Source organism: Pristis pectinata, chromosome 25 (assembly GCF_009764475.1).
Source record: "Pristis pectinata isolate sPriPec2 chromosome 25, sPriPec2.1.pri, whole genome shotgun sequence".
In the NCBI taxonomy this organism is placed as follows: domain Eukaryota; kingdom Metazoa; phylum Chordata; class Chondrichthyes; order Rhinopristiformes; family Pristidae; genus Pristis; species Pristis pectinata.
The window spans coordinates 7,229,756-7,250,474 of record NC_067429.1 but is presented as its reverse complement, the minus strand read 5'-3'; the positions used below and the strand labels follow the sequence as shown (position 1 = coordinate 7,250,474).

Below are 20,719 nucleotides of genomic sequence, written 5' to 3'. Positions count from 1 at the left end.
CTACTGTGCAGATAAGTGGTAAAAGAATTGAAGGGGAGTTTATGGGCATGCAGAGAGAATAAGTTGGAGGGTTATAGGAAGAATGCAACTGATGGGATCACTCTGCTGTAGGCTGACATGGACCTAATGGGCTGAATAGCCTCCTGTGTGATAATGTGAGCAAAAGCTCAGTGTGTATGGGGAGATGAGTATTCATCAGCCTTTGGGGGAACTGCTGCTTGTTAAATGAGAAGTCAACCAAAAAAAGTCCTTTAAAGCTGATACCAGATGCAGACAAATGTACACTGTGAGAATGGACTGTGAGTGACATGCCCTCTCCACTAATGAGCTAAAAATCTCTGGTTGTCGCAGACAAAGTACAGTCTTAGAACAGCAAGTAAATGGCTGGATTAATCGTCCAGAGGCCTGGGCTAACAATCCAAAAACCCGCATTCAAATCCTGCTGTGGAATTTAAATTCAGTTAATAATCTAGGATTCAAAGAAAAACTCAGCATTAATGATCACAGAACTGCTGGATTGTCATTTAAAACAAAATCTTTTGGTTTGCCAAATCCTTCGCTGGTGATTCCAATGGGTGGACATTCTGATTTGGCCAAATATGCCACAGTTCAAGGGCAATTGGGGGTGAGCTGTAGATGCTGGTCTTTCCAGTGATGTCCAGATACTGAAAAAGTAAATGTTCATTTTTAAACAAGATTTTTTTTCCCAAGGGTTGTGGCACAGGTTTAAAATTTTGGACAAACATACCAAGGGGGAAAAATACCTTTTTAAGATAGAGTAATAATGATCTGGAATCCACTGCCTGTAGGGCTGGTGATCAAACAAAATCAATCATTGACTTCAAATGGGAATATTGAAGACACATGAGACATAGGAGCAGAATTAGGCCATTCAGCCCTTCGAGTCAGCTCTGCCATCCGATCATGGCTGATTTATTTTTCCCCTCTCAACCCCATTCTCCTGCCTTCTCACCGTAACCTTTGACGCCCTTGCTAATCAAGAACCTAACAGCCTCTGCTTTAAATATACCCAGTGACTTGGCCTCCACAGCCGTCTGTGGCAATGAATTCCACAGATTCACCACCCTCTGGTTAAAGAAATTCCTCCTCATCTCTGTTCTAAAGGGGTGTCCTTCTATTCTGAGGCTGTGCCCTCTGGTCCTAGACTCCCCCACTACTGGAATGGGATAGTATTTGGAGAAAGAATAATGCGCAGGGCAGTGGCAAAAGAGTGGGAGATTGGGATTGATGGAATAGTCCCACTAGATGCTGGCATAGATTCTGTCAATCTTTTTCTTCTGTTGGCTCGTGAAGATGTCTGCTTTCCAAAGCACCAACCCATTAACACTGAAAGTTTACATTAAGAGCTGGGTGCCCTGCCCAATTATTTTAATAGCCTGGCAGTGTGAATCACTTCTGGGAGATATGAAGAGAACATGAAGCTGCACAGCTTGAGGCATCTTTTAATAATCTCGTTATTATTTTATTAGGCAAGGAGACAGGATTGTGGTCACGGACGACTCCAATGAAGATTGGTGGAAGGTAAATATCAGATGGCTTAATCAGAATCAAACTGTCAGTCATATCAGTAAATATTCAGGAGACTGTGCAGACACAAGCCAGAAAATAAAGCCAATAGAGGAATAGGGAGGACGGTGTTAACCTTGTGGATTAAAACTGAGCCATTTTATTACAAGCTCATTTCCTTAATATAATCTTTAAGTCGTTGTGTTTAAAGCAAGAATGTCTCCTTTTTAAATCTTTATCTGTTAAAAGTTTCACCAATGGGCCAGTGTAGTTGAGCCCTGTACCAGTAGAGGCAGGGGTGTTGCTGACAAAGCCAACGTTTGTTCCACATTCCTGTTCACCCCGAGGTGGTGTCTGTGAGCCGCTCTCCTGAATGAACGTGGAATGTAGAATAGTACAGAGCAGGAACAGGCCCTTCACCCCACCAATGTCAGTGCTGAACACAATGCTGAATTAAATTAATTCTCCTCTGTCCGTACGTGGTCCATATCCCTCCATGCTCTGCATATTCATGTGTCTTATCGAACAGCCTCTTGAACAGCCTCTTAAACACCTCTATCGTATCTGCTTCCACCTCTCCCCTTACCAGCCTGTTCCAGGCACCTACCACTCTGTTTTTATTTAAAAATATCTTGGCCTGCATATCTCCTTTAAACTTTCCTCCTGTCATCTTTAAATGCATGCCCTCTAGTACTTGACATGTCCACCCTGGCAAAAAGATTCTGACTGTCTACCCTATCTCTGCCTCTCATAATCTTAAACCCCTATCAGGTCTCCCCTCAGCCTCTGACGCTGCAGAGAAAACAACCCAAGTTGGTCCAACCTCTCCTTGTGTCTCATATCCTCTGATCCAGGCAGCGTCCCGGTAAATCTCTTTTGTACCCTTTCCAAAACCTCCCCATCCTTCCTGTACTTTGATGCAGTTGAACTGGGAAAGGCTGGACTTCTCCAAATCCACAGTTACAGGAGGAAAAATTGTAACGTTTTTCACATCTCTTTTCAGTTTGTCCCAGTTTACATTACAGGCATTAAAACCATTGGTAGTGAACTGCTAAATCAATCATGTTGTCATGGGACTGGAGTCACATATAGATCATACTAATTTTTCCTAGTCAACAGGTATTATTCAACAGCTGGAGGGACAAGGAAGCCAATTGATATTTTTTTCAAAAATCCCTCTCTTTATCCCACTCCTGACACTAAATGTTTCATTTCTAGATTTCTCCAACTGAACTTGCATTCTCAAACTGCAGCAGTGGGATTTCAGCAGACAAGCTCTGTGTACCCAGACCAAGTCCGTAAATCTGTAGTGTCACCACTGCACTGGTTATCTGTCAAATGAGGTGTTGAATTGAGGTCTTGTTGTTCCATACAGACAGACAGTAAACTACATAAGGAGTGGACAGTCTTCCAGCCTCTCTCAACCCAACACCAGTCATTTATTGGGTGGGATTTTGTTCATTATTTGGCTGTCATGTTTTTGATGTACTGTGGGCAGGTAATTTATTGACTGCTGCACTCTGGGGAAAGTGTAAAGACATAAGTGGTTGCACTGAACTGCAACATCACTAACTCTTCGAGCCCATTGTCACAAACCTAGAACAACATTTTCTATTGGTATAGCACCCTGAGCCAGAAGCGCTAATATTCTCTCCCCCCCCTCTCCCCAGATGCTGCCTGACCTGCTGAGTGTTTCCAGCATTTTCTGGTTTTATTTCAGACTTCCAACATCTGCAATGTTGTTTGACTTTTATTTGGCAGCTTTCACTATTCCTTAAATGTTTTATTAAACCTGACTGTGTTACTGTTGTAAGAAACTTCTCAGGCATTTTGTACACAGTAAGTTCCCACAACCAACAAAGTGAAAATTGCCACATTTTTGAGAAAGGAATAGATTATTTCTGGGGGTCACAATAATGGTGAAGGACTTTAAAAGGGCACCTGAGAGAGCAGATGGGGCTTCAGTTTAACATCATTTCTGAAAGGTAGCACCCTTGATCATGCAGAAACTCCTCTGTATTACCCCAGAATGTCAGCATGCATTTTTTTTGTAATCATCTATTGTGGGCCTTAATCCCCCAACCTTCTGCTGCTGCCAAGGTGGTGAAAAGCTGCCAGGAAGTCCTGACCCTCACTGCATGCTGTATTAACTGAGTTCATCTGTGTTGCGTTAACTGGAATTTCAACTCGTGGATTAAGGTGGCAAACAATTAACCAGTAGCAATGAGATTGGGGTAAACTGTAGTGCTGTGTAATCAAGGCTGTCAGCCAGACTCATGATGGGTGGCCATTTATCTGAAGGCCAGCTCATGTCAGTACACCATCTCCCATTGAGGTTTTGAATGGCCTTGAGTGCTTATGGCATTCCAGCAAGGAAACTATGGCTGTACAGGTCACTCGAGCCCTGACATCAACACAAGAACAGGAGAAAATAGGAGCAGGAATCGGCCACCTTGTTCCTCGGGCCAGCCTGCAACTCGGTGTGATTGTGGCTGATCTTCCCCAGACCTCGGCTCCTCCTTATGTACCAGTTCCCCATAGCCCTCAATTCCCCAATCTTTCAGAAATCAGTCTATCTTTTTACATATCTACAGTAATCTAGTCCCCGCAATCCTCAGGCCATGAGAATTCCAGGGATTTACCACCCTCTGAGAAGAAATTCCTAAGCATCTCAGTTTTAAGTGACTGCACCCTTGTTCTCATCTCCCCTTGTTTGAGACTCTCCCACTCTCCACCCTGTCAACTTCCCAACATCTACCCTGCTGTGCCACTTAGGACCTTGTGTTTCAATAAGATCACCCCTCATTCTTAAACTCCAAAGAATCCAGATCTATCTTATTTTAGCTGTCCGTGATGGGACAACCCTCTCATCCCAGGAGTTAGCCCAGTGAACCTTTCGGTCTGCCTCCAGTGCTGGCACATCCTTCCTTGTTTAAGGAACTCTGCATATTACTTGGGTGCAACCTTGCCAAACACCCTTCACGATTGTAACCAAACTTCCCGATTTCTAAACGCCCACCCTTGTGCAACAAAGATCAATAAACCATTTGCTGCCTTAATTAATTGCTGCAGCTGCGTGCCTACTCTTTGTGCTTCATGTACAAGATCACCTACATCTCTTTGGGGGCCAAATTGCAAATGGATGTAGTACAATTAAATAACAGACAGAGGAGACTACAGATGCTGGAATCTGGAACAACAAACAAGCTGCTGAAGGTTGCAGGATTTTGACCTGAATCATCATCGCTCCCCTCCCTCCCTCTGCTCGACCTGCTGAATTCCTCCAGCAGATTACTTGTTGCAATTAAATAAATATCTTCCTGACAGCATCCCCGCCCACTTATTTTCATGCTCTGTCTCTTTCCCCCCCCAGCCCCTTTCCCCAAATTCCATCTCCCCAGTGACATGGCAGTTAAGATGAGGCTATATACCTGGTCCGTCAGTCCTGCTGTCTTTCCAGTGTTTAATCTTCCCTTGAGTTGGAAATCACCAATGATCCACTGCAGGAGTGTGATATTTACCTTCACACTGGAGTTCAAAGCTTCCACACGTTATGTCAACGGTTCCATACGGAACGTACAGAATTTATGCGGATAATTCGGGCTGAGGTTCCTTCATGGATACAGTGAAGGTTCAGCCAGTCATTAGTAGAGGTTCTATATTTTTTCCCATTGGGGTAATGCACACCGTAAAGGCAAGGCTGGAGATCTTAGGTGATTGATTGCAGAAGAGAGCAGAAGTTTAAAGATACGAGGGCACATGTAGGAATATATTCATTTAGAGTTGGCAAGCATGGACCCTTTCACATCCCTCCCCCACCATAAAATCAGGACCTTACCTTGTTCCTTATTAAAATTCCAGGGAGTTATTAGTTGGAATCGAACAGCTCGCTGCGAGACTGCTTATTTTGAGTCTAATCACTCCTCCAGGACCAGTGACGCTATGTGACGATGGCCTGGCATTTATTTTAAATTATTCTCAGAGGGAGATGTACAGTCAGATTGAGGTACACGTCCAACAGTATGAATAAAAATGGCTGATTTACATAGAGCCTGCTAATACAGTTGATAGAAGCAGATGGGATTATTTTTCTGCCCTCTTGTGTTTTGTTGTTCACTCTTATGTTATTTTAAAGATTTCTAATAATTCAGCATTGCTGGCTTCTTCACAGTTCTAAAAAAGCTTTGCACGTGGCAAGCTTATTGCCTGATTACACAACATCTTCATACCAGACCATCTCACTGCCCCAGTCCGAGCCTAATCAGTCACTGACTGGGGTTAATGCAATGTCAATAATTTGTCGTACACAAAGTTTTATTCTGTCCATCTGTTTTTCCAAAAAGTGATCATTCTCTGGGCAATATAAGGACCTGAAGATGCTGGAAATCTGAAATAAGTATGGAAAAATAATGGAAATACTCAGTAGGTCAGGCAGCATCTATGGAGAGAGAAATGTGTTAAAATTTCAGGTTAATCATTGACCTGAAATGTTAACTCTTTGTCTCTCACTGTATTGCTGAATATTTCCAGCATCTACCTTTGAAGTGCAGTCACTGTTGTAATTCACAGCCGATTTGGACAGAGTAAGCTCACACAACTAAGAATTTGATAATCTCCAGATAGTGTATTTCAATAAACAAAAAACAAACTGCAGGAGGAACTCAATGGGTCAAGCAGTATCTGTGGAGGCAAAGGGAAGGTTAATATTTTGGATCGAGACACTGCATCAGTCCTGAAGCCAGTTTGCAGATGTTGGACTCCAGAGCAAAAAACAGTCCCTTGTGTCTCTAGTCTATTTCAGTGATGTTGATTGAGGATTATATGTTAACCAGAATACCAGAAATAATTCTCTTGCTCCTCACTGAGTCATGCAGATTTTTTTTCCCCTCTTGGTTTAACACTTTGTTTGAAAGATGACACCACTGGTAGTGCAGCACTCCCTCACTACTGCACTGACATGTAGCCCCTATGTTTTTTTATACTTGATTCATCAGAGTGGCATGTAGACTAACCGACTAAGATGAGAACCCTATTCACAGAATCAAGGCTAAATTAGAACTACAAGCACTTTGAGGGACTACTCTAGCATGGTTATTCTTCAGTGGCCAGGGTCCAGGGAAATTTCCCTGAAGAATTAGGAGATGAATTCAATGACATTAGTGACTGGAACGTAAGGAGCTGCAAAGAGTAATGGACTCAGCCCAATACATCATGGGCACATCCATCCCCACCATTAGTTGTACTTACATGAGGCACTGTCTCAAAAAGGCAATATCTATCATCAAAGGTCCCCAGCCTGCAGGCCATTGCCATCTTCTCGCAGCTACCATCGGGCAGGAGGTACAGAAGCCCCAGGTCCCACACCACCAGGTTCAAGAACAGTGACTTCCCTTCAACCATTCAGTTCTTGAACCAACCTGTATAAACCTATAACAACACTATAACCACTTGTAGTACAATGGAGACACGAGAGACTGCAGATGCTGGAAATCTGGAGCCACACACACAAAATGCTGGAGAAACTCAGCAGGTCAGGCAGCATCTATGGAGGGAAATAAACAGTTGACATTTTGGGCTGAGACCCTTCATCAGGACTCTTAATGAAGGGGCCTGATGAAGGGTCTCGGCCTGAAATGTCGACTGTTTATTTCCCTCCATAGATGCTGCCTGACCTGCTGAGTTCCTCCAGCATTTCATTTGTGTTGCACTACAATGGACTTCATTTTCTTTTGTTCTAATTGTGTTCTTTCTTGTCTAATTTTGTTTAATATATGTTGTTAATTTGTTTTTTATTATGCATGTTGTGTCTCTGATGCTATGTGCCTGTAATGTTGCTGCAAGTAAGCTTTTCATTGCACCCGTGCACACGTGTACTTGTGCACATGACAATAAACTCGACTTTGACTGTAGACACTAAGTAGGTCACCACACGCCACAGAGCTCCTCCTTCAAATAATTTTATAAGCAGAAGGCCGTGGACTTACTACAACTCAGAAGCCCTATTGGCCCATTCAGTCCATGTTAGCTCCTAGTGTAGCAACGTTATTGCTCCTCTACTTCTCTGCACGCTTTGTAACTTAGTCTCACATGCCCTCCAATTCCTCTTTGTTCATACGACGGGTAGCTTACAATGGCCAATTAACCCACCAATATGTCTGTGGGATGTGGGAGGAGATCATTGCGTTCAGAGGAAACCCATGAGGTGGTGGGGAAAACACCAGCTCTACACAGACGGCCAATACCAAGGTCAATATCAATCCCAGGTCACTGGAGCTGTGCTAATTGGTATGCCAGACAGTAGTCATTATAGCAAAGCAAGTTTTCATGGTGAGACTTGATTGCTTAGTTTAGTTGGTGCAGTGGGGTCAACAGGCAGGCTGTGTAATTGGGTCATCTCTTACTCTGCAGTGTTGTACATTAATGGAGAATCCACATGTAGCACCCTCTCTGTAATACATTGCTTGCTGTTTAATACTTTGTCTGTCTTTCACAAGGAATCTCTTGCGCAGCTCTTTTCTGCTTTGTTTCAGGGTAAAATTGGGGACCGAGTGGGATTTTTTCCTGCCAATTTTGTTCAGCGCATCCGACCTGGAGAGAGAGTCTGGCAGTGTAACAGATCGTTTCAAGGCAGCAAGGAACAGGGACAGTTGCCCCTGAAGGAATTGCAGGTCAGTTAATGTCTCAAAGTAACAATGGAGAGGAGTCATACTGAACAGACGCATCCTTCCTTAATTCCTGGCTTTACCCTGGAGTAGAAGATCTCTCTGGAGAGATGGTGAGGGCTCTAGTTGACGTCAATAAATTAGGAAAAGGGAAATGAGCAGAAAAATGCCAGCCTGCCTTCTCTGGGTTGTTGTCTCCTGATTCCCCCGCTTCTGCGGATATTATGTGACCACAGGAAGGGCCACAGCTGTAATATCCCCCATTTACAAACAGCCGTTGGCACTTGGGCCGGTTCCTCAAAGCCCTAGAGGGCTGACTTCAACCAACCTCTGCGTTGACCATCAAGCACCCATTTACACTAACCCTACGCAACTCATTTTACCCTCTCCACATCCCCATCAACTCGCCCTCCGATTCTACCACTCGCCTTGCATTAGGGGTAACTTACACTTGCCAGCCAACCTACCAAGCTGCACATGAGGTTTTGGCTTCATGCACTGTTGAAATTTCTAGCAGAAGTGCCTCAGGCAAAATGTTTGTAAGTTCATCAAGCAAGAGCTGTTTTGACTGCATGGGAGGTGTGCAAAAACACTCGGCTGTAATCGTTCTTCATTCTAATTTCATTAGTACAATCTTGCCAAAATTAAGCAGAATCTGGGCAGATAAGAGATGTGGAAGGGTAAAGGGCAATGCACCATCTAGGCCACTTGGAAGAGAGCGCTCCTTTACACTCTCTCCAGGCAAGTGCAGAAATCTACACCAGGTGAGCCTGTTTTGTACTTCGGATAAACTGAGGGCACATTAGACGCTGGAGTCCATTACAATCCACTAATAAATGAACTGGAATTGAACCATATTGTCAGGTCATTGCTGTATCACACAGCTAACTTTGTAATTTAGATGTCTAATCGGTCTCCCCGGACATGAATTCACATCAAGCAGATGGCTCATTGCACTTTTTATGTACATAGCTCTGTTTCTGTGCCAGTTTCAGCTGGGTGGTGATAAATATCTCACTCTGAAACCGACTCTTGGTCCTTCTGTGAACACAGTAGGGTCTGTTCAGAGACACAGGACATTGTCCTTCCTGCACTTGGTTTGCAGTCCTGTAAGAGTGGTGAAACAGAGTTACTCAGTCCTTTTGTAAGGGAATTGGATGGGCACTTGAGGGAAAATGGTTTGCAGGGTTACAGGGAATGAGACAAAAATGCCGCTGATCATTGTGATCAAGGATGTAGAATAACTATATCTCCTTCTGGTCGCCACATTACAGGAAGGATGTGGAGGCTTTAGAGAAGGTGCAGATGCAGTTCACCAGGATGTTGCCTGGATTAGAGAGTATGAGCTATAAGGAGAGATCGGACAAACTTGGGTGATTTTCTCTGTAGCTGAGGGGTGCCCTGTTAGAAGTTTATAAAACTATGAGAGGAGATAGTCGGTCTTTTTTCCAAGGATGGGAGTGTCAAATACTAGAGGGCATAGCTCTTAGGTGGAAGTTTGAAGGAGATTTACGAGGCAAGTTTTTTTTTACACTGTGTGTCTCGAATATTTGGCCAGGGGAAGTGGTGGAAGCAGATATGATAGCAACGTTTAAGAGACATTTAGACAGGCATGTGAACAGGCAGGGAATGGAGGGAGATAGGCCATATGCAGGCAGATGTACAGTTTAAATTGGCATCGTGGTCAGCACAGACATCTGTTCTGTGTTGTACTTTTCTATGTTCTAGCCACTTTTGTACATCAGATCAGTCATCTGGATGCACAACCTCTTCTTGCTGAATATTTGCACATTAACGTTAAGGAAATGTTGGATGAAGGGCTTCATTTAAATGGGGAGAATCAGGAAATGGGCATTGTCCTCATATTATCCTTCAGGTGGTAAGTTTGGAGGCTTTGATGTTGGGCAGAACGAGCAGATGGGTCTGTAACCAGAGGAATGAGATTTAAAACACTGCAACAAGTAGATGAGGTTTTTTTTTAAACACAGTTTGCTATGATCTTGGATGTCCTCTTTGAAAATACGATGGATGCAAATATAATTCTGAAGGGAATTAGCTGATTACTTCAAAGGGGAAATTCAGGAGGGCAAATTGCATGGCCCTTTATAGGGGCTGGTGCAGCCACAATGACCTGAATGGCTGCCTTTTGCATCGCGTGATTCTCGGAGTCAGACACACAGAAACAAGCCCATCAGCCCAATGAGTCTGCACCGACCATCATCCACCCACTCTCACCAATCAGAGTTTATCCTCCCAACACTCCCATCAACTCCCTCCCCCCCGCCCCACCCCAGATTCCACCATTCACCCACACACCAGGGGCAATTTACAGCGGCCAATTAACTGTTAACTGCACATCTTTGCAATGTGGGAGGAAACTGCAGCATCCAGAGGAAGCCTACGTGGTCGCAGGGAGAATGTGGAAGCTCCACATAGACAGCACCAGAGGTCAGGATTGAACCGTCCTCATTGGAGCTCTACTAACTACCCCACTGTGCCATCCCAGATTAGATTCTTAATCTAAAGTTTAGCTACATGCATCTCTGGAACTGCTGGTACCTTTTCAATCCCAAAGCAATGCAGTGCATAAGGAGGCAATTCAGTCCATCGTGCCTGTAACAGGCACAGTTGTGCATGGGTTACTGCTGCTGCTTCATGGCTCCAGTGACCCGGGTTCGATCCCCACCTCCGGTGCTGTCTGTGCAGAGTTTGCACGTTCTGCCCTGTGACAGTGTGGGTTTCCCCTGGGTGCTCTGGTTTCCTCCCACATCCCAAAGACGTGCTGGTAGTTTAAGTGGCCTCTGTAAATTGCCCCAATTGTAGGTGAGTGCCAAAAGAATCAAAGCAAACTTGATTTGCATGTGAGAGGGAATAATTTGCAGGGCTACAGGGAAATAAAGAAGGTGAATGGGACTGATGGGATTGTTCTGCTGTGAGCTGGCATGGACTCAGTGGGCTGAATGGCCTTCTTTGATATAGTAACTAAAACAGTGCTGAGTCTTTGGTTGCTACCCTGTAATTAATTGCCCCAGCATACTCTGTTTAAAAGCTCTTCTTGAAGCTGCTTCTGTTGTCTATTAGGGAGAATGTTCCAGACAACTGCAACATGCTGGGTCTATTTTAGTATCTGTGCCTTCTGCTCACTGTTCTTCTGCAGCTTAAAACTGTTTCTCGTCATTCGTTCTGTTAAAACTCTTCCCACTATTGATCACCTCTTTTCAAAACTGCTCTGATTGTTCTCCGCTCTAAGAATGACAGCCCCAGCTTATTCATAGAGTCATACAGCACAGGCACTTTAGCTCAGCTCATCCACGCTAGTCCTATTTGCCTGCCTTTGGCCCTTATCCCTCTCAACCTTTCCTGTACATGAACTCGTCCAAATACTTGCGTGCTGTATGACTCTGTGAATAAGCAGGGGCTGTACAATTATTGTACCCGCCTCTACTACTTTTTCTTGCAGCTCGTTCCACATGCGCACCACCCTCTGTGTGAACATATTGCCCCTCGGCTCCCTTTTAAATCTGTCCCCTCACACCTTATCCGCTCCATCATGAGAACATGGGTATTAGGGACAAGAGTAGGATGCCCAATCCCTCAAGCTTGATCCACTATGCATCAATTGTGGCCAATCTTCTACTTCACCACCACTTTCCACAACTTTCCCTGTAGCTCTTGCTTCCCTTTATATCCGGAAATCTATTGATCCCTGTTTTGAATGAGCTCAGTGACTAAGACTCCGCCACCCTCCAGGATAGAGAATTTCAAAGGTTCCCCACCCCCTGAGTGAAGAAATCTCTACTCAGTTCTTAAATGGTCACCCCCTTATTTTGAGACAATGACCACTGGTTTTAGACCCCCAGACCACTCAGTCAGGGGAAACATCTTCCCAGCCTCCGGTCTGTTGAGTCCTGTGAGTAAGTTTCAACGAGATCATATCTCATTCTTCTAAACTCTAAAGATACAGGTCTCGTCAACTCAATCTTTCCTTTTATGGCAAAACCACTGTTCCAGGAATTGGTCTGGTAAATCTTTGCTGCTCTCCCTCTGTGGCAAGTACGTCCTTTTTAGGTAAGGAGACCAAAGCTGTAAACAAGGCTCCATTCATGGTCTCACCAAGGCCCTATATAATTGTGGAAAGGCATCCTTACTCCTTTTCTCAAATCCTCTCGTAATAAAGACCAAAGCAAACCATTTGCCTTTGCAATCACTTGCTACACCTGCATATTTGCTTTCAGTGACTGGTGTACAAGGACACCTGGGTCCCCTTAAACATCGACAGTTTCCAATCTGTCACCATGTATATAAAAAAAATACTCTGCTTTCCTGTTCTGTGCACAAAAATGGTTAACTTCACATCTTTGCATCTTTATTCCATCTCCCATGTTCTTGCACACTCCCTTAGCTGGTGATCTTTAAGTACCTCCCCTATCTATGTATACCCAATCTAATCTCACTGCACTCTTCCTTCAAGATGTTGTCAGGCTGTTCACAGTGAACCCAACCTGTGCCTTGCAGTCATCCCATCACCCATGGGAGTCCTGCAGCCCCATAACTTTCTATGTCTGCATGTCTTCCAAAAACCCTGGTTCCCTGCCCCATTATGTGAGCAGTGAGGAGATTTCGGGCAACACAGGCCGTCACGTTCTCAAGACATTTGGAAATAAAATTTTAAGAAAATAAATAAAATTTTACAGTGAAGAAGATCATAAAAAATTACAGGGGGATCTTGATCAGCTGGTAAGTGGCTTTCAATTCAGATAAGTGCCAAGTGTTGCATTTTGGGAAGTCAAACCAGGGTAGACCTTGTACAGTGAATGGTCAGACCCTCGGGAGTGTTGTGGAACAGAAGGACCTAGGGGTACAAGTACATACTTCGCTGAAAGCGGCGTCACAGGTAGACAGGGTGGTGAAGAAGGCATTTGGCACGCTGGCCTTCATTAGTCAGGGATTCAAGTATAGCAGTTAGGATGTAATTTTCCAGTTGTACAAGACGTTGGTGAGGCCGCACTTGGAGTATCGTGTACAGGTTTGGTCACCTGTTGTAGGAAAGACATCATTAAATTTTAAAAAGATTTAGAAGGTACTTGGACAGGAAAGGTTTAGAGGAATGTGGGCCAAACATGAGCAAATGGGACTAGCTTAGATGGGAATCTTGGTCGGCATGGACGATTGGGCCAGAAGGCCTATTTCCATGCTGTATTCTATGGTTCAATGACTCTAATGTGTTAAACTGCTGCTACTTGATTAAAAGTATCAATATATAGCGAAATAAAGAAAAATGTGCAACTTACTATTTGAATTAAGTGATTCTGGTCTGTCGGCCCAGCAACTTACAGAACAGCAGTGTGGGGAGGTTAGAGGTCAGATGCATCTGCATGTGAGAGAAACAAAGGACTGCAGATGCTGGAATATCTAGATAAAAAACACAATGACGCTGGAGGAACTCAGCAGGCCAGGCAGCATCCATGGAGAAAAGCAGGTGGTCAACGTTTTGGGTCAGGGACCCTTCTTCAGGGCTGAAGATAGGAAAAGGGGAAGCCCAATATGTAGGAGGGAAAAGCAGAGCAGTGATAGGTGGACAAAAGAGGGGAGGCGGGGTGGGCACAGGGTGGTGATAGGTAGATGCAGGTAAGAGACGGTGATGGGCAGGTGCGGGGGAGGAAGGGAGGGCAGATCCACCGGGGGATGGGTCAAAGGTAAGGAGGAAAAAAGGATCGGAAAAAAGAGAGATAGGAAAGGGAAGAAAAAAAGAGGCATGTTGGGGGGTGGGGATGTGGGGAGGGGTGGTTGAGGGGTAACTTAAAGTAGGAGAACTCAATGTTCACGCCATTAAGCTGCAAGGTCCCAAGGTGGAAAATGAGGTGCTGTTCCTCCAGTTTGCGCTTGGACTTCTCCCGGCAGTGGAGGAGGCTGAGGACTGACGTATCAGTGATAGTGTGGGAAGGGGAGTTGACGTGACCGGCAACGGGGAGATGCTGGTCGCTGTTACTGATGGAGCGCAGGTGTTCTGCGAAACGGTCACCTAGTCTACGTTTGGTCTCACCAATGTAAAACCCTCCTAAGGTACTGTTGTCTGTTTCACTTTAATCTCCAGGTCCAGAAATTCTTCAGTGCCACCAACTGTGTGAAAATGGAGTGAATGTTGTGTGTGAACTCGCCACTGAAAAAATTCTGTCGTGCAGTAGAAAAGGCCTTGCACGTTTTGCACATTCAAAAGATGTTTCTTCTGCTCACTTCCCCACTTGTTTTCTAACAACCCTGGTTCCATGCCCACTGACCCACTTTGCTCTGCACACAGGAAAGTGTGTCAAACATTGGAATGGGGATGGGATGATCGAATCCATGAGGGTTTGCTCAGGGCATTGGAGGGAGGGGTTGTGATCAGCTGCCGGGGGTCAGCCAGGATCATAATTGGGTGGGTGAGGCAGGGTCTTGCATGAGATGTGACGGGGTAGATCTTGAGCCTAAGTCTGTAGTGTGTCCTTGAAGTTTCTCCACACCAGAAGTGCTGCATAAACCCTGTTGTGTTTTTCAGATTTGTGTTGGTCGAGGGGAGGAAATGAATGGGTTTATCAAGGTGTGCAGCGGCAAGAAAAGAGGAGTCGTGCCAGCAGACATTCTGAATGAAATTTGACTTTTTTACCCTCCAGGTTAAGCACGACCAACACCTCCTCCAAATGGAATATATGCAGCAGATTGTGTACCTAACATTTAGCTCACTTATTGTGTACGTCTCTCTCCACCACTGTACCACATCAGACCACAGGAGATCGGTGGGTCCAGCGATCCTTCTCCTCCTCGCACGCCTCCATTCGTTGTCGTCGCAATCTCAAACGTGTGCAACGAGAGCTTGAATACCCTCTAACTTGAACTCTGCTCAAGCGATGGTCAGGAGGCAGTTTGCACCAGCTTTCACTGTGTCGTCCCATCTGCCCTTCTCCAGGACACTATGCATTTAAGAAGCACTAGAACAGTTCCTGAGGCCACTCACTATTTGTCCACGGTCCATTGTCTCCAAACAGCAGAAGCTGCCCAAAATTGCCCCATCCCTTCACAGCAATCAACACCTTGTTGTCTTTGTCAATATTTTTTGAAATTTCTTTCCGTTTACTGATGTGTTGGATATTTTGGCTCTGGGTGAAAGTGCAAGTTGGGTGATAACAGATTGGGAGTATTGATTAGTTGTTTTCACACAAAGTGTAAATTGTTCTTGCTTGGTGTCAGGACCTTGGGGTCAGTGTCAACCGTGTGATTGGGGGGAAGAAGATGGGTGCAGTGGGAGGAAGGGTAGATGGGGGAAGGTCACAATTTCACGCCCTGGATATGTTAACTCCCTAACTAAGTTTGATCGTGGCTGGTCCACTTACTACACCGAGCATGGAACCAACCTCCAGTAAGGAGCCGTGCCTTGTGAGCATGGAAGAGGATGGAGATGGCCGTGCCCTGTTCTAATCACCTTCTCCAGATTTGCTTCCACTGGACCCTGATTAAAACTACACCCTGCATCCCCCAGTAGCATAATTTTCCAAGGCTCCCATCTGTTTCGGTCGATAGCCTGATCTTCCTGTTAAGCCACATGGCCTAAGATAGAATTATAGAGCAGTACACAGGAAAAAGTCCCTTCCAGCCCACCTCATCTACATCAACTGCGATGACCCTCCATGCTAATCCCATTTCCCCGCATTAGGCCCACTTACCTCCACTCTTTTCCTGTCCAAGTACCCATCCAAATGCCTTTTAAACATTGTAATAGTACCCACTTCCACCACCTCCTTTGGCAACTCATTTCCAGGTATACACCACACTCCACATGGAGAAACTTGCCCCTCAGATCTCCTTTGAATTTCTCCCCTCTCACCTTAAAACCTTGCCCCTCTAGTTCTAGGATTTGAGTGGAGGAGATGTCTACTCATTTGTGGCTGCCCGCCTGCCCAACATCCACCAACCATTGCAGGGTTAAAGTCAAACCCATTATTGGGAAATATCTCTAGAGTCAGCCAGTTAGCTAGAAGAAAGGCTCCTTCTCTCTGTTTCAAAGTAAGGCCAGTTCGAGTTCCATTCCCATTCAATGGAGCCCATTATCTCCTAGCTGAGTGGCAGGAGCAAAGTACTAAGTTTGGAACAGTATGGGCAGTAAGTTCAAGAACTAGGGAGCTATTTTGGATAAATGAAGTTGGATGATGCAGTCTTTGTGATGCTGCTATATGCAAGGTTGATATATTCAATACAGTTTTTAATTTTCACAGTAAGAATTCAGTGAAGGTTGACATTGCATTCCTTGAGTCACAGTTTCCTTTTGGAAGAGAAATCTATATCGTCTTATGTAGGATTATATAATCCTATATAAGAAATAGGAGCCGGGGTTCAATAAGATTATGGCTGCTCTGATCCTGGCCTGAATCCGACATCCTTGCCTGATTGATGTGACCCTTAGTTTTACTAAAGTCCAAAAATATCAAGCTCAGCTGTGAATATATTTAATGATTCTGCCTCTTCAGCTCTCAAGGGTTGAGAAGCTCTCTAGGGTAAAGATTCATGACCTTGAGGGAAAAAGTCCTCCTCATCTCCCTCATCATTGGGCATCCTCCTGCTCTGGAAGTCATTCCTCCTCGGTCTAGATACTCCCACTAGGGGGATCAACCTCTCAGCATCCACCCTGTCAATCCCTCTCGAAAGCTGGTGTGTTTAAGATCACCTCTTACTCATCCAAACTCAAGCTCCTCCTAAAAAAAAATGTTCCAGGAATCAACTTGGTGAACTGCCTCCAGTGCCAAGCTTCTCCCTCCTTAATTAAAGAGTCCCATGAAATTACAGCCTTTCTGAGCAGGAGTATCGAAATAGGGCAAGTTGGACCAGGACACGAGGAACTGAAGGGAGCTTTACCAAAGTCATTTATGCCCTGGAGGACTTTAAACTCTGTACTGTAAAATAGTAGTGTTGTAACTAATGGAGTCATTTGTTCTGTGTCCCTCTGAATACCTGTCATTTAATTAATGCAAGAATGTTTGACCAAGATAGTCCTGGTTCTCAAAATGTCGATTCTCAAAAGACTGTGAAATCTTGTTATTTTTTATTCTGCATACATTAGTGCAATCAGTGTTTTCTGATTGGGACCACATTACAGACTCTAACTGTTGAACCTTGTGACTCTCGATGAACATTTAGCACAGACTCATCTCTCCACTGCACTGATAGGTATTGACCCAGTTCAGGCTACACCTTGGTTGAAGAACAGAAGGTGGGCAAGGCAATTGTTCACTCATTGACTACCAATGTCATAGGAATCCTCATATTAAGTTCCCAGCTTCTGTTGCTTAACGAATTGAGGGGGAGTTATCACTGGGGAAAAGAAATGAGCCTGCTCATTGAAGTGAAGTACATTTCATGCCCATTAGAAAGCTGCTACAATGTTCTAAAACTGAAGCACTTCCTAATCACCGTTTCATTTTTTTAGATTAGTATTTCTAAGCTCCTGTTCATCTGTATCAAGGGTTGTTTAGCTCAGTTTACAGATAGTTGTCATGAGATCAGCAAGTATCCAATGCTATCCTGCCAAGGATTCCCTTGCAGCTCATGTAACTTCACATTAAAAAAAACTGAAATCCTGCACCACTGCCTGCCGAGACATGATTGGTCACAATTAAAGGTTTATCGTGACTCTCTTACAACTGTTTAGGGTTCAGCAGAGAGTACACTTGGAATGCTGTCTTGGCCTACTTACTTAAGGAAGAATATACTTACCTTAGAGACAAAGAAGATTGATTCCTGGGGTGAAAGATTTATGTTATGAGGAGAAACTTAGGGTTATGTTCTCAGGAGTTTAGAAGAATGGGATGTATTCTTATAGAGCTCTATAAGATCCCGAGAGTGTTTCTTGTCGTGGGAGGGGTGGGGGATGATAGAACTAGAGGGCATTATCTTGGAAGAAGAGGAGAAACTTCTCTTACGGAGTTGTGAATCTGTACAGTTCGCAACCCAAGGGAACTTTGGGGGAGGACTCATTGGATTAACGCAAGCTGAGATAGATTTTTGGACTTCAGGGCAGTCAAGGGATTAGGGGATCAGGAAGGAAAATGGAATCCAGGGCAAGATCAGATCAGTCATGATCATACTAAAGAGAAAAGCAGGCTTGAGAGGCTGCTTGGCTGACTCCTGCTTCTATTTCTAATGTTTCTTAAGCTTGAGAATTAAAAAAAAATCTAATTTCTAACTTGTTCAAATGTGTCGTGGGTAGATTGTGCGGGTGTGAATCAATGTTTTGAGGTCGTGTACAAAAGAAACTAACTTGTTTTACTCCAAGCAACGTGCACTGCTACTAACTTGCCCTAAATAAGGTGTTAGTTGAAATCTTAATCAGCGAGTTATAATCATCATATCAGTAGCCTAAAGCTAAACCAATTGCACTGAACTTCATTACATCACTATGAAGCATGTCCAATTTTATACAGTATTTCTAAAGTAGGATATGTGAATAAGCAGTACTTTGGTTTTATGCCAAGAAAGTGGGTGGTAGTCATATTCCAGCAGTTATAAATTCACTATCTAGGAGATTTCAAAAACATCATTGGCTTGCAAATTTCAGTCATAGGTTGAAGAAGGTCATTGAATTTGTGCTCAGGGATATGAGTGATGAAAGCTGTAATATTTCATATGAGAATCTTCCATCTATTTTTTCTAATAATGGCATCAGAATAAACGGGTTCGATCTCTTCTTACAGTTGCAGCTAGAATTTTGCACAGACGTGTAATCATGGTTATTACTAATATGGTACAGTTCAATTTCAGTGACAAAAGAATGCCATGTAGAGGCGTTTAAATTGTCTACAAGTGTGAGCTTGCAAAACAGTTTGTATTAATATGGCTTCTTTGAAGTAGAATCATAGAGGGGTGGGGGGAGGGGGAAGGCAAGAAGGAGACCTTAGCCAGGGGGACCTAAACCTTGGGCAGGGCCATGGATTTAAAGGGAAGACTTCACAGAGGAAACAAAAGTGGAAAACAGGAGGGATCAAAGGAGTGGAAGCTAGAGCCTGGGACCTTTGCTTCTCCAAGCACAGACATTGAAAATTGTCTTTGCAAACAATTGGATCCTTAAGCAGTCGGAGCAGTTTCTGATTGTTTCTGAACCGTGACTTCACAGGCACTTCTTAAATCACCAAAAAACCCGACTTCTGGCTTAACTTTAACACTCAATGACACTGCTTGTATGGTACGTAAAGAAATATTACACAGAACTTATTTCCCTCCCATTGTGTATGAGTGGAGTTGAGTTTAGTTGTTCCCTCCCACAAATTAGCCAGTAAAATTAATTTGCCTGTTTACAGTTCGAATGTTGTGCTTGTTAGAAAGTCGTTAAGTCTGATGTCTTGTTGTTTCGTTTGACAGTCCTCTCTGTTCTCAGTGTGAGGTGTTGCACTTTGGGAGGTCAAATCTAAGAGGAAAGTATACAGTAAATGGCAGGACCCTTACGAGCTTTGATGGACAGATGGATCTTGGATTGCAAGTCCAAAGTGGCAAGAGAAGTAGATAGGGTGGTAAAGAAGGCATACGGAACACTTGCCTTTATCATTTGGGGTATTAAATATAAAAGTCGAGAAGTCGAAAAAGCAACTGTATAAAACTTTGGTTAGGCCACATTTGAAGTATTCTGTGAAGCCCTGTTTTCCACATTATAGGAAGGATGTGGAGGCCTTGGAGAGGGTGCAGAAGAGATTCACCAGGATGTTGCCTGGATAAGAGGACATTAGCTCCAAGGAAAGTTTGACAGACTTGGATTGTTTTCTCTGGAGTGTTGGATGCTGAAGGGTGTCCTGGTAGAAGTATATAAAATTATGAGAGGCATAGATAGAGTCTTTTTCCCCGGGTGGAAATGTCAGATACTAGAGGGCATTGCGTTAAGGTGAGAGTTGGGGAAAGTTTAAAGGAGATTTACAAGGCAAGTTTTTTAATACGCAGAGTAGTGGGTGCCTGGAACATGCTGGCAGGGGAAGTGGTGGAAGCAGGTACGATAGCAACATTTAGGAAGCATTTAGGCACACAACTGGTAGGGAATGGAGGGATATAGACCATGTGCAGCAGATGGGATTAGTTTAAAATTGGCACAATAGTCAGCACAGATATTGTGGGCTGAAGGGCCTGTTCTGTGCTGTACTGTTCTATGCTGCAACTCATTTTTGAATTCACTTTGGGTGATGCTCTTCAAGCACAGGTCAGTTGCAAAGCTGGGAGGAGGGCTAGTGGTGAGACATGCACAGTGTCTGCAAATACAGAGAGGGAACATTACGACATTCATTGCTCCTCAGTGGCCACTGAAGCACATAGAAGATTAGTGGCTGGGATGCACGGTTAGGGTGAGTAGGGGTGCAAACAGTCTGTATACATTTCAGGTCGATAGGATGCTGGTTCATGTGGCAGGATAAAAGTTCTTTGATAATTGGTGCAGTGCAATTGAAGGAGATGAAAGGAATGGCCCTGGACAAACATGAATGATAACCTTGTAGGAACTATAATCCAGATGTGTGCTGCATGCAGCT

At 44.2% G+C, this 20,719-nt stretch overlaps 1 protein-coding gene across 1 annotated transcript in view; it reads left to right on the top strand.

Moving 5' to 3' along the window:
* LOC127582807 (SH3 and cysteine-rich domain-containing protein 2-like) overlaps nucleotides 1-18,597 on the top strand; it is a 104,578-nt gene extending 85,981 nt beyond the window's left edge. The window contains 3 exon segments of the mRNA XM_052038373.1: nucleotides 1,491-1,542; nucleotides 8,058-8,195; nucleotides 14,725-18,597. Coding sequence (XP_051894333.1) covers nucleotides 1,491-1,542; nucleotides 8,058-8,195; nucleotides 14,725-14,823 — 289 coding nt within the window. The 3' untranslated portion in view covers nucleotides 14,824-18,597.
* Nucleotides 18,598-20,719: the final 2,122 nt, after the last annotated feature.